This window comes from Phyllostomus discolor, chromosome 4 (genome assembly GCF_004126475.2).
Source record: "Phyllostomus discolor isolate MPI-MPIP mPhyDis1 chromosome 4, mPhyDis1.pri.v3, whole genome shotgun sequence".
Classification (NCBI taxonomy): Eukaryota; Metazoa; Chordata; class Mammalia; order Chiroptera; family Phyllostomidae; genus Phyllostomus; species Phyllostomus discolor.
Window position 1 is genome coordinate 15521855 of NC_040906.2, and position 14058 is coordinate 15535912.

General features: G+C 60.0%; 1 protein-coding gene across 16 annotated transcripts in view; it reads left to right on the plus strand.

Annotated features, from left to right (window-relative positions):
* Positions 1-9570, plus strand: part of TNS1 (tensin 1) — a 183928-nt gene extending 174358 nt beyond the window's left edge. For all 16 annotated transcript variants that reach the window (XM_036022866.1, XM_036022867.1, XM_036022864.1 and 13 more), the window contains 5 exons: positions 1417-1488; positions 1747-1915; positions 2567-2635; positions 3085-3117; positions 4883-9570. In XM_036022866.1, the coding sequence (XP_035878759.1) occupies positions 1417-1488; positions 1747-1915; positions 2567-2635; positions 3085-3117; positions 4883-5027 (488 nt within the window). In that variant the 3' untranslated portion in view covers positions 5028-9570. The remainder of the gene's footprint in view (positions 1-1416; positions 1489-1746; positions 1916-2566; positions 2636-3084; positions 3118-4882) is intronic.
* The last annotated feature ends 4488 nt before the right edge of the window (positions 9571-14058 follow it).

Here is a 14058-nt window from a genome sequence, read left to right on the forward strand (position 1 = left end):
GCAGGGGGAGGGATTTCTTAGAGGAGAGGGGGCTGGGCCCTGCCTGGCGTGGGAAGGAAAGGGGGTGGTCAGATATCCCTTGAGTTTCTAGTGTGGGTGGCTGTCAGGATGGCCCCTGACCAAGGAGACATTGAGCTGATAGGGAAGAGCAAGCCCTCGTTTGATTGTGCGAAGTGTGAATGGAGCCCAAGAGCCACAGGACACAGAGGACGAGAACCTGAATGAGACACGGGGACGAAGGAGACTTCAGCTTCTCTCCGAGGTGTCCCAGCCTTGGAGGATGACAGGTGGACCCCAGAGCTCTTCACGGCATAGCTTCCATTACAGCAGAGGCTTCTGTTCCCCAGCCCCCAAGTACACAGGGCCCACACCAGGGGATTTGCTTGGCCGTGAACTTGAGGTCTAGAAACTGGGAGCTGAGTGAGGTGCCTTCTCCTTACCCTCTGTGTTCAATAATAGGACATTCAGAAGTTCCCCTGGGACTTCCTCCTTCCTCCCTCCCTCTCTCTCTCTCTCTCTCTCTCTCTCTCTCAGCTTCTGCTGTTTTGCCCACACAGAAAACCTCCAATATTATTCCATAGTTTCTGTGTATCCAGTTCAATTCATTGAATTATTAATGATAATTGACTGCTGTTATTAGCTTAAAAGTTCAAACAGAACTTAAATAGCATTATTAACTGTACAATTTAGACACTAATTAAATTATATTTCTACAGAATTTACCAAAGTAATTCAGCAATGATAAAATTGGTATTTACGTTGTATAAACTAGTAGATCTCTAAGTATGATCCCGAGACCAGTAGCATCAGCGCCTCCGGGAGCTCGGTAACAACGTAAATATTCTCCAACCCCACCTGATCAGTCCAGTTCCACCTGATCAGGCTCTCTAGGGTGGGGCCCAGCAATCTGTGTTTTAACAAGCCTGCACACCAAAGTCTGGAAAATGCAGGTGCAAACAATACTCAATTCTTTTTAATGTTGAAATTATAATTGTGCCACATTAACGGTTTAATGAATGAGGGTGCGTATTGATGAGCACAGACTCCAGTGCAGAACAGCGCCACCAGCTGCCCCTTGAAGGTACGCTGCGTGCCAAGCGCTGGGCCAACACTGCACATGGGGCATCTCAGGAACCCGAGGGCACGCGCCTTGCACCACGGCGTCCCTCCGTAGACAGACCGCTCGTGCCGGGCTAAGGGTCTCCACCCAGCTCTGCCGGACTCCAGAGCTCTCAGCCAGGGAGCAATTACAGAACATTCCAACCGGACACACGCGTACTGACGGCCAGGGCCTGATATGAAAAGCCGTATCCATTGCACACATTATTTTCAAAGCTTGCTTTGGGCCCAGCCAGACACGGGCTTCCTTCCAGTTCTAGAGTCTTAATTGCTAGCTGAATTAAATTTTTGTCTCAGACCCTACAGATGAATCGAAAAATAGCTCGGGCGCTGCCAACTCAACCACTGACCTGCTGAAGCAAGGGGCAGGTGAGTGGCCACTGCAGACCAGATCCCTCGCCAGGCCTGTCCTCCTTTCTGCCCCGCTGCCGCCTCCTGCAGGTGCAGGCTGGACCTCACTCTCAGACCCAGACGTCCCTGGGTGGGCATGCCGCATTTCTGGGTGCAGATGCTTTGGCCTGAGATTGGCCTGAAGTTTTCTGCCACCCTCTTCCTGAAGAGAGGGCCCGGGGACCATCCCCGCCCGCCCCATCCCCCACGACTTCTCCTTGGGTGGGTTTCTTCCAGCCTGCAACGTGCTCTTCGTCAACTCCGTGGACATGGAATCACTCACGGGGCCACAGGCCATCTCCAAAGCCATCTCCGAGACCCTGGCTGCTGACCCCACGCCAGCTGCCACCATTGTGCACTTCAAAGTTTCTGCCCAGGGAATCACACTGACCGACAACCAGAGGAAGTAAGACTCTTCTGCCCACTTCTGTGACCCATCTTTCCTTCCACGGACCCACCCACTTACCAGTCGACTCATCCCTGGGACCCATCCGTCTCCCGTCCGTCCTCCATCTGCCCGGCCACTCACCCTTCCACCAGTCCATCCTTCCTTTTGCTCCCCCACTCACCAGCTGATTCAGCCATCTGCATCCATTGACCCCCATCTACACTCCCCCCGTTTACATTCCCCCATTCGTCTCCACTTACCTGCCCGTCCCTCTGCCCATTTTCCCACCTTCCTACAAATACGCCCCCGTTGGGTGTACCGCCGCAAATGCAACTGGCGAAAGGACCTGCCTTCTACAGCAGAACCCTTCCTCTCATGTTCTCTCTCACATGTCCCCCCGCCCCTTTCCTTCCTCCTCCTGGGTCTCCCCATTTCTCATTCCTCAGTGCCAGTTGCTTCCTTCTTTTCCTAACCTCTAGCACGTGAGAAGCGCTTCTACGGCACATCTGTCTGTTCCCGTGCGGTGCTTCTGTCCCCAGTGGGAGCAGCTCAGGCTGTCTTGGTCACAGGGGACAGGCTGTGCTGACCTGTGACAGCCACGGATGACGGGAAGGTGGCCTGAGCTGCCACTTGGGCGCTCATTCTGTTTATCTGGTGTCTGTGCCGCAGGCTCTTCTTCAGACGACACTACCCTCTCAACACTGTCACCTTCTGCGACCTGGATCCACAGGAGAGAAAGTGAGTCTCTTGTAGGCACCTTCCCTCCCAGCCAGCTCTGGAGCACGGAAGTCTGTGTGTGTGTGTGTGTGCATGTGCATGCACACGAGTGTGTGCCCGTGTGTGTGTGTGTGTGTGTGTATTTTTGGTTCAACTGGAAGATCGGCTTGTGTCTGAGGGAGTGCAATCATCCTGGGCATCTTTTTGAGTGTTTCCCACGGTAAATTTGGAGACCCTCCCAGGAACTCAAATGTCCACTTTCAAAGTCTCTGTCTTGTCCTTGACCTTGAATCTGTGTCTCCTCTCCACCTCGGGGGGAAAGCTCCCTGGGAGGTGGGCCATAGTTCTATCTGAATGCTTCCAGCCGTAGGAGTCTGCTCCGCCTTCCCCTGGAGGGTTCGGGCATGCCCCGGGCCCAGCTCTGGGGAGAAGGTGGAGTGGTTCACGCTGTGCTGTCTTTCTCTCCGCAGGTGGATGAAGACAGAGGGAGGAGCCCCTGCGAAGTAAGTGGCCTCCCACCCACCCCGGCTGGCTGTGCTCTTTGGGATGGGCTAGGGGCGGGGGAGCAGGGGCAGGTTCCGGCCAGTGAGGCCACCTCGGTCAAGAGGGAATGGAACCGACCGGCAGTCAGCCAGTGTGATGAGCAGCGGGTGTCCAGAGGGGTGTGTGGGATGGAGAAGACCTCAACTTGCCCCGGGTCACGTGAAGAGTTAGCAGCCTGGCTGAAAGGGGGACCCAGGTGTCCAGCCGTCTCAAAGCTTGTCTCACACTTGGCTCAGCCTTCTCCTGGGCTCACAGGGGTCATTAGGAGTCTCCATGTCCCTGCCACCAGACAGGAGGCCAGAGCTTTGTGTTTGAAGAAGCTCCTGCTCATTGATCGTTGGGCCCTGTTTGGGGGAGAGGGGTCAGGGACAGAAGTGGGCTGGTCCCAGGGCTGAAAGTCATTCTCCTCATTCAGGAAGAGGTCTTGTGCTGAGCTTCCTGCTGACCTGGCCTCGCTGGGCAGGGCACAGGCCTGGGAGAGCCCAGCTCAGTGGCTGCGGGCCGGACTAGGGTGAGGCGTGGAGATGCCCGAGGCCCCGAGTTTAAGGAGTGTTCCTCCCTGCCTTAGGGGGCTGAGGTTGCTTGCTTGGATCCCCTTCCATAAGCAGAAGGAATTGGCTATTGCCGAACTGGCCCTGGAGGCCTTGGAGCTGAAATAAACCTCAGGGGAGGGAGGCAGGGGACTCCCCATCCTGGCAGAGCCTGGCGGCCAGGGCTGGTGTGCCATCCTGCCCAAAACTCCGAGCCACTCCCTCCCAGGGCCCTGAGCGCCTGCCCTCCACCGCACGGGGCAGCCCAGCAAGCCTGGAAAGGGGACTTGGGGGTGGGGCAGGGACCCGGGCTTTTCCATGTCCTGGGCAGACCACTCCCCCAGACCTCTGGCCCAGTGGTTCCCAGGCCCTGAAGCAGCTGTAGGCAGCCTGGTGTGTGTGCACACGGGTCCAGGCTGCAAGCTGGACCCAACTTTTCTAATTTTAGCTGTTGTGGTCCAGCCCCAGGGCGAGGGGTTTCCATCGGAATCTCCAGCTGTCCTGATGTCCCCGACTCGCCCTAATTAGCAACGTGCGGGCAGGGAGGGGACCTGAGCTCACATTCTGTTCTCTGCTCTCGTATTTTTAACTCTGTTTTGCACAGAGAGAATGCCAGCTCACTCCAGTCTCGGTGCAGGGCGTGGGGGCTGGGGGAACAGCTGCGGGGTCTCCCTCCCCCTCCCATTCCCTGGAGCCCAGGAGAAATGTGTGTGTGTGTGTGTGTTGGTGTGTGTGTGGTGCGGGGAGGGTGGCGACCCCTGTCCTTTGGTCTCCCTGACCGCCTCCTGGTGTGTGAGGAGAACAAGCCCTTTGGCAGGTAGACGGCATTTCACTCTGTGCTTACCTGTCGTGTGTAGGAACACTTGGGGTGGGGTGGGGCTGAGATGGGCTGAGAGAAGCTCAGCCAGGAATGTCCCCATTTTATTTGGGTCTCATCTCTGCCGTCTGTCCAGTCTCGTCCTCTTGTCAGCTGCCTGCAGTGACCCCTCCCCCTCCCCTGGGCTTTGGGGAGTTTCTGCCTACCCCAAAACACGTGACACTGTCATCTCTTATGTCCCCTGCCTGCCCTCCCCCAGCGCCCGTGCCCAGGAGGTGTGGAACCGTGGGGGACAGAGATTGACCTGAAGATAAGTTTGCTCACCTGGGTGGCCTGGGGCTCTCCCTCACACCTGTCACCCCTCTCCTGCCCCTGCAGGCTCTTCGGCTTTGTGGCCCGGAAGCAGGGCAGCACCACGGACAACGCCTGCCACCTCTTTGCTGAGCTCGACCCCAACCAGCCTGCCTCTGCCATCGTCAACTTCGTCTCCAAGGTCATGCTGAGCGCCGGCCAGAAGAGATGAACTCGCCCCACGCCCCCGGGGCCGGGGCGCTGGGGATGGGTGTGGCGGGAGGGGACCCGTGAATCCTGACCACCTTTGAATCCAGAGGGAGGACTTGGGGCCAATTTTGGAGAAGGAGAGAAGAAAGTGCGACGTGGGGAGAGGGAAGTGAATTGCGGAGGGGAGGGGGGAGAGGGAGAGAAAGAAAGAAAAGGATGGAGGAGGAGAACTCGATTCCTGTGGGTGGATGGCCGCTGTGCAACCCCGAAGCCTTCAAAACTGACCAGGTCCACCTGACGCCCCCTCCCCCTCCCAGGGGGTGGAGCCCCTCCAGGGAGGCAGAACCGACCTCCTTGGGGCCCACACTTTGGGGAGAAGTGGAGAAGTGTCCCTCTAGCCCAACCGCTTTGCAAGGAGAAATCAAGTCGAGAGCATCTTTTTCCGGCCACCTCTAGGGTACCTTACCAAACTAAGAAGAGCCAGCGTGGGGCACCAAGTGGCGGAACGTTTGCTTTTGAAAGTATCTCGGACCCGGGGCACCCAAGGTCTCTCTGCTCTGCCTCCGATGTATAGTTTGCGTGGGGGGTGCATGTGGGGTTGTGTATATGTCGGCACCCGCATCCTCCCTCGGAGTTAGAGTTGCCTCTCTGCTAGAATTATAAACAGGTGTACTCACCCAGGTTCCTTATGTTTGCGCACACACGCATTCTGTCCAAAGCAGGTTCGAGCTGCGGCGACACGGCATCAGGGAGGGGACGGCAGCCTTCTCCCCAGGGGCACCCAGGAGTGTGGGTGACAGGCTCTGCCTTGGTCCCTGCACCCGCGCTCTAGTGACCCCGAGTGCCTTTCCCCTGGACAGAGAACCCAGCAGGAGTGGGGCAGCCCACCCTGCAGCGCAACCCCGTTCTGCCTCCACCAGGGGGCGGGACGTTGATTTGAGGAGGTGGAGACATGCGTTTCCATGGCCTTGGTGGGGAGAGATCCTCAGCTGCAGATGCTGTTGACCTCTAGGCGTCTTTGCTGAATCCTTTGGCCCAGCAGGGAGGTGGGCAGGCTGCTCCCGCCAGCTCCCAGCCCTCGGCCCGTCCTTGGGTTTTGCGCCCACACCAGCCTTATCTCACTCAGACTTGCTTTACCTGCATGATGCCTTTCTGGGTGCTGGGGATTGAGCCTTCCTGCTCTGCCCTGCCCTGCCCTGTTCTGTCCTGCAGGGTCCCTGTGTTGGGCTCATCCTGGGGGACCTGCTTCCAGGAGCCCTGCCCAGCAAGGCCCCGGGCAGATGCCTGCAGCCCTTGTCCTCGCCTCTGCGAGTGTCTGGGCTCTGACTGTTGCTGGGCTGTCCAGGGTGGCCCAGCAGAGCTCTGGGGGCTGCTGCCTGCACACCACGTGGCCTGTGTACGTCACTGGAGCCTTACTCTTCCCCCCTCTGCCTTGGACTCCCCGGCAGAGCCCAACTGCCCGTGAGCAGAGGGCAGAAGGCACGCGTGAGGCTGAAGGGCCTAGCGTGCACCTGGGCCCTGGCGAAACCCCCAGCCTCCACCCAAAGACTCGAAGCTGACATGGAAGGAAAATCCACCGAGGCTCCATGCTTGAGGGGCTTCTTAAGCCTCTGAGGGTCCCCTAGAGAGAGGCGCTGTACTGATATATAAATATATATAATATATATATGAGACGTACTGACAGAACCTGTAAGCTAATAAAATGTAAGAAAAGGTTAAAAAAAGAATAGGTAAATTGACAAGAAGTATTTATTGTTTCCCCACATTGCTTTATGGCCTCCTTGGGCGTAAACCAGTTCCCATCCCTCTTCCTGTTTGTAAGTGAAACCTGAAATGTTGAGGCCTTTGCCCTTGGGGCGATCAGGGGTCCCCTTGCTCTGCCTTGGCCTTCCCTGGGCTCTGCCTGGGGCTCGGCGGGGAGGGGGGGGTGTGCTCCATCCCCTGCGGCCCCTTATTTCCCGGCAGGCCCAGGCCTCGGCCACCAGGCCCCGAGATGAGCCCACTCACCACGTTCTGAGCGAGCGAGCGAGTGAGCCAGTGGGGCACGGGGGTGAGTGTGCGGGTGTGGGTAACGTGTGCGTCTTTTGTATTCTTTCTCCTCCGAGAAGCTGCGTCCGTGCGGACACGCTGTTCCAGGGAGTTGGAAAGGAGCGTGTCTGCAGGAGGCGGGCAGCGGCCCCTGGCTGCCCGGAAGTTGAGACCTTGTGCTTGGTGGCTAAGGTTCCTCCAAAGTGCCCTTCCTTCTGAGGCCTTCGGGCCAGAGGCTGGGGTTTCCCTCTGCTCAGCCCCCACGGGCCCCAGCTGTCTGCCCAGATGGGAGGTGTTCCACCCCTTCCTTTGTAAATATCTCAGTCCCCCCGGCCGCCCCCGCCCTACCCTGGACAGCCCTGGGGGTGTCCTCTCCACACTGAGGCTGGCCGGAGTGTTAGACCGTTGGTCGTACCCGGGCCCAGGGTCCGCCTTCTCACGAGCTTTCCCACTGCCCGCCACCGCCCACCTCCCAGGCATGGCCAGCCCACCCCACTCAGGCCTGAGCTGAGTGTGACCCCCTGAGCAAGGACCCAGGGGCCGCTGGGAGGCTGACCAACACACTCCCTGTGCGGGAGCTGGTTTCCCAGAGTTCCTCTGGAGGGAGTCGGTTTCCCAGAGTTTGGCCTTTGCAGAAGGATGGTGGGGAAGGGCGCCCCCGTCTCCACAGCGGCCCCCGCCCCTCGGGTCAGACACTGGCTGGGAAGATACTGTAGCCCCCCCACCCCCCCGTCTCACGGTCAGGCCGTGCACCCACACACACGTACACGCACACACACCCCCCACAGCACTGCAGTGTACTCTTGCCAAAGATGTCCTTTAAGAGAAAGCACTTTTAATAATTATTGTTCTTATCATGTAAATGTCGATCCTTTTCTCTCTTCCCCCTCCCTCAACATGTTTGCTCTTTATTGTTGAGTCTGTCTGTCGGCCAGGAGAGCACTGTCTGGTCTTGAAAATAGCCTGGGGAGGGGGGGGGCTGGGAGACGCCTGGTCAGCTGGTGACCACTCCAGGCCCAGCCTGCTTCTCGCTGTCCAGCCAGGCCCCACGGTGGACCTGGCCCAGTGTTGGCCGTGTGGCTCTTCCCGGGTGGAGCAAGAGGGGAGCACCGGGCATGGGAGCAATGGAGAGGTGACCCCAAAGGGGAAATACGGGGGAGGTGAGCTGTTTGACCAACCTCCAAGGGTGACTGGAATCCCCTACCCTGAGGCCGTGGTGTTTCGGCCAGGTGTGTGAGGGACAGACCGGGCAGGTTTGGGAAAGGCCCTCTGACCTTGGCTCTCACGGAAGCTTTTCCTGCAGTGGCTGCTAAAGCACATGGACTTCCAGAATTCCTCCCCCACTGGGTTCCGAGGACTCCCTGGGTTTGTCAGGCGCTGGCAGGACAGAGGGTGCTCGGTGGCTCTGTGACCGTAAGTGGAGGCAGCTGGCTGGACAGGTGTGATCCTTCAGCGCAGGAGCTCCCAGGAGGGGGTGACCAGGACGTCCTTCTGCCCGCCCCTCGCGGGCACGAGCAGAGACAGGCCAGCAGCTCCTGCCGGGCAGGGTGTGGAGGCGTCTGCAGGTGGAGCAGCACCTGTGCCCTGGACGTGCAGCCTACCTCCCGGGGCCTCTGCCCTTCGTTGTTTCTTCCCAGCTGGGGAGCAAGTGGGCCGATGGCCTGTCCAAAGGCGCTCTCCTGCCCCCGTGCCTCCCTCGCTCGGGGTCCTTGGAGAGGTCAGCGGCAGGGGCCTGGAGTCACTCCTCACCCGGGGCCAGGCCCCGGGGTCCCAGGCTGGAGGCCCCCAGCCGGTGGTAACACGGGACGTGTGTGCGTGTGCGTGCAAGTGTGGGTGTCTGTGTGTGCGCATTTTGCTTGTATCTCTAGGGAAGTGCGGGGTTGGGTTGGAGGAGGTGGGCAAGAGGAGGACGTCACCTTTAATGCCATCCCACGTGGAAGGAATCGGGAGGCGGGGCCTGCAGGGCGCCCACCCGGGGGCTGTCCGTGCTGCTGATGGGGTGAGGCTCTGCTGTCCTCACACGGTCGATCGAAGTGTTGGAGGACCTCTAGCCGCTGCGTGATTGTGGAGGGATGTCCCCAGTGTGTTTTCTGATCAGTGTCGAGCGGTTCGAGACTCTCCTGTGCCCGTGTGTGGTCTGTGTGTGTGTGTGTGTGTGAGGAGCACACCTGTGACTGCATGCTGTGTTTCCCCACTCCTCCCCTCCTCCCTCTGACCTGCCACTCGAAACAAGCGTGGGAAGTTCCTCCTGCCCCACCCCTGCCCCCCCTCCGCCCCTGCCTCCCAGCCCTCTGCGGGAAAAACAGAATAACCCGGCTCCTCCCGCCCCCTGACTGTATTTATATAGTTGGAAGTATACCTTCTGTTTTCTATCCTTGTGCCTGTAACCCCCGCCACCTTGTATAAGCCCTGGTGTATGCTCCTTACCCCGGACACGAATGTATTGTACACTGATGCTGCCCTGCTCCTGTACAGCTGCTTCGATGTTTCTTTGCGACCCATTGTATGGCTTTATAAATGATAAAGTGAAAGAAAAACCACGCTGTTGTCCGGCTGCGTTGTTTTGGAAAGGGGTCTGCCAGGTCTCTGGGGGGCCAACCTGGCCTCGCGCAGGCTCTGGCCACCTGGCTTCAGGGGCGTCCCACCGGGCGGACGGCTCGCCCCGGGTCCTCCCGCAGCCTGCCGCCACCAGCTCTTGTTCTGGTCACCGCGAGGGGTGCGTCTGGACTCTTCCCGCCAGCACAGAAACTCAGCTCAAACTGGCGTAAGAAAACAAAAGAGGAATTTGTGGGCCCGTGGGACCAAGGAGTCCAGGCACAGCTGGACCCCAGGTTCAGGTGGCAGCATCCGGAGTCTGTCCCCACCACTGGGCTCTGAGTCGGCTTAGTTTGCAGGCGAGTTCCGGCCTGGTGGTCCTGGGCGAGTCCTCTGCAGTTTGGGAAGTTCGGGGCGGCACCCACTGAGGCCCACCCGGCACAGCACAGGGCGCCCTGGCCGATCTGAAACGCTGATGCCACACGACCCTAGGCCCCCATCGAGCGTGCAGTGCCGCCAGCGGGGTGGCTGGGAGGCTGGCGTGAGTGGCCGTGTGCTGAGAGCGCAGCTCGGCTGGTGCGGCGAGGGGCAAGGGCCGTGGGCCGTGGGCTGTGGGCAGCCTCCCCGCACCGGCTCCGGCTCCAGCTCCGTCACGCTCAGTGTTGAGCTCTCTTGTTCCCATGGGTGCCGTCTTTCCACATCTCCCATGTTCCAAGTGGAAACCGGGAACATTTAAAAGTGTTTACCAGTTCACTCCCATAGCAATATCATACTCACCGCATGTTAACATAAATAAAAATTTTATGAAAAAATGCTCTTTTCTAAAACAAGAAAGGCTGGGTGAGCAGAGTCACACTGTCTGGCCTTTTTGTTGAAAAGGCTCGCTCAGGCCCGGCCGGACGGAGGACAGCGGGGTTCTTCCATGGGCGCCTGCACTCACTGTGTCCTGCTCTCACGCACAAGCGCCTCCGGGAAACCGCACACACTCGGAAATGCAGGTGAGACAGGCAAACAAGAGCTTAGTGTTGCTGGGAAAACGGTTCTGACCTTGCCCAACCCCTTCAAGGGTCTCCGGGCCCCCGGGTCCCCAGGCTGCACTCTGACAACTGCTGTAAGGGACACAAAGACACGGAGGCACGGTCCCTGCCTGCGTGCACTGGAGGAGGACCAGGTATTGCAGACCTACTATGTGCTAGGCATCGTCACATGTCATCTTCCCAGTGAACCCATGAGGTCAGTGGCACCAGTCCCGGGGGACAAGTAAGGAGACCGAGGCTGTGAGAGGTCCTGTTGCTCCCGCTGGGCACAGCTGGTGCTTGTCCCTGCTGGTGATGGCAGGCGTTGGGCAGACCTGCTGCGTGCCAAGACTTCACCGAGCACGTCTGGGTGTTTTCTCACGCACACAGACCCGGTGAGATAAGGGCTGTCCTTGTCCTCACTTTCCAGAGAAAGGAACCGGGATACAGCCAGGGAGGCGCAGAGACTGCTCAGAAGCGCAAGGCTGGAGAGGAAGCGGCAGAGCCAGGCCAGGAATCCGGGCAAGCGGGCTAGCTCACGCCTTTCCCTCTGCTCTCGGGGTTTGCCTCCCAGGACTCTGAAGGGTGCTGGGCAGACAGGACGGAAGACTGGTGGCTGGTCAGACAGGGCTGTCGGGGAGCTGGGCAGCCGGGCTGCCTCCCTCCCTGGGGAGTGGGCCAGGGCTGCTGCGGTGTGATGGGGAGGTCACCCTCTGATGCCACCCGGCTGTGGAGTGACGTGGAGACCTGGGCTGGGTCTGGTGCAGGGGACTAGAGTGACGGATGAGAAGGACAGGCTGCGGTCTGGGAGCGAGGCGGGTCCAGCCTGGCTTTGGGGACATTAAACAGTGAGGCAGAGTGGGGACACGGTCCAAGGCCTCATCTTGGGGCCTGTGCAGCTGATGGTGCTGGGGTCTCTGCAGCCTAGGGCTGGCCAGGGTGGGGGTGGGGTGAGGCCTGGCCCTGGCGAGCAGGACCTTTGGCTGCAGCAGGTACGCGGGGCACACGCAGAGACCAGCCCCAGAAGAGGCAGGAACACCGGCTGAGGTGAGGGCAGGACGGGCAGAGGGATGGGGCTGGGGGGCTGGAGGTGAGGAGTCTCTCCCTAGGTCTCAGACATGGCTGGAAAGCACCGGAGCCTGGGTCCCACCCCCAGGTCCCGAGAGAATCAGTCTCAGGTGGAGCTGGGCCCTGGGACTTCCCCGGGGGATTCTGTGGGTGGCCTGGGCCCAGAATGACTGTGGAAGGACTTTCTCCAAATTGCGTCCTCCATGGCCACGTGTGTGCATGGCCACGGCCCGCACGCACTGGACACAGGCTGGGAGGAGGAGTCCCCTCTGCACTGGCCTGGGCGTCCCCACAGCCAGCTTGTCCCGCTCACCCCGTCCTGGGAGTGGGAGAACACTGTCTCCTCCCCTCAGGAGCGGAGTCCCGGTGTCCCTGCCCCTGCCACCAGGCGGCGTTCAGCCCCACCCCTCGCAAGGGCAGAGGAAGGAGGAGCTGTCGCCGTCTCCAGGGAACACGTCACCTGCAGCCTATGCACAGATGATGGTGGGCAGGGAAGGGCTGGAAAACCCCACTCCGGGGGCCCTGGTCTTCCTCCTCATGGGTGTTAAATTCTCCCTTCTTGTAGTTTTTAGATGGTATTTATCTTTGAGAGAGAGAAGAAGGGAGGGAGAAAGAGAGGGAGAGAAACATCAATGTGAGAGAGAAACACCAATCAGCTGCCTCTCGAATGGTCCCTGACCGGGGACCGGACCCACAGCCGAGGCGCATGCCCTGACCGGGAATCCAGCCGGTGACTGCGGTTTGCAGGACGATGCCCAACCCGCGGGGCCGCACGCGTCAGGGCCCTCCTCCTTTTTTAAAGGAACTGGCTTTTCCTCACGAGTTGGTGCAAATGGCTTTATTAGTCTCAGCAGTGTCTAAGCAGTTTAAAATATGGAACGGCTGGTTTTAAAAGCACTGACTGCAGATGCCAGACCAAATGCACTTGTGCTCGTGTGTGCATGTGCGTGCGTGCATGCACATGCATGTGCACGTGTGTATGTGTGCACACATGCACAGGACAGTGGGCTGTGCTGCGTCTCCCAGAAGGCATCCTCTCCCCTGCCTGCCTCCCGCCAAACATTCTGGCTGACTCGGTCCCAGGGCAGCGGGCCAGCAGTGGGGCAGGGCTGCCCCTGTGGTGAGCCCTTGGGGCCGCACCAAACAGCACAGTGCCCCCTGCAGAGGAGGGGAGGGAGCACCCCCCGGAGTTCTGCAGACCGGACCTCCGGGGAGGCCACTGGACATGGGCCGTGGCCACACTGCAGTTGGTGGCAACGGCCGGTGGGGTGGAAGAGCCTCAGGGACCCTGGAGAGGTCCGTCTGGAGAAGGGGAGGCGTGGGAGGCTGGGATGCTCGCTGTTGCATGTGCTGTGGCCCCAAGGGATGAGGGCCAGTGCTCGCTGGCTGCACGCTGTCCCAGGCGAGGGCTGCAGGGAGGCTGGAGGCCAGGGGGGCTGCTGGCAATGGAGGGGGCACTTTGGCAGGAGTGGGCTCTGGTCCCTGAAGGTGTGGGGAGGAGGCTCTTCCCAGCCTCTGCTCTGGGTACAGCCGCAGGCACAGCCCAGGAGAGCCACATTTTCCCTCCCGCTCCCCAAGTGCCCGTGTGGCTGGGCCCCGCCACCGACTGGACCTCAGTCCTCCAGTGCGGCCTGCCTTGGGGAGCGCTGGCCTCAGAAGCAGGCATGGCTGGGTTTGGTGCTGGCTTTGGTGGGGCCTCGGAGAAGCTTTCCCCCTCTCCGGCCCCCAGCCCTCATCTGTAAAATGGGATAACACCTGCCCTGAGGGAGGGCCGGTGTGAGGATGGAGAGCACGCAGCACCCAGGGTGGCCCTGGGTCTACTGCTGGGCTGTGGGTCCTCAAGGACACACACTCCCTTCCCTTCCCTTCCCTTCCCTTCCCTTCCCTTCCCTTCCCTTCCTTCCCTTCCCTTCCTTCCCTTCCCTTCCCCTTCCCTTCCCTTCCCTTCCCTTCCCTTCCCTTCCCTTCCCCCTTCCCTTCCCTTCCCTTCCCTTCCCTTCCCCCTTCCCTTCCCTTCTCCCTTCCCTTCCCATTCCCCTTCCGCCTCTTGCCTCCTCCGCACCATCGCCTCAGTCCTCGGGGGAGACTTGGCAGCAGAAAGGACTCGGAGCTGAAAGCCTCCCGAACGATATCGATCTCGCTGGCTCCCAACTCCAGACCACAGCGCTCAGGGATGGTGGTCCAGCCGCCGCCTTGGCTCCAGCGTTTATGGGGCTTAGAGGTCATCTCTGGCCATCAAGACAGGATGTCCGGGGTCTGGGCCCCCTCCTCCTAGTACGCTCTGCTCCCTGACTCCCGGTGGATCTTGGGGAACCTCTCCTGGGGTCAGATCCTGGGGACCTAGGGGTGGTCTGTAAGGCCGCCAGCCCGCTGCCCTCCGCCAGGCCCATGTCCTGCCTGAGCAGA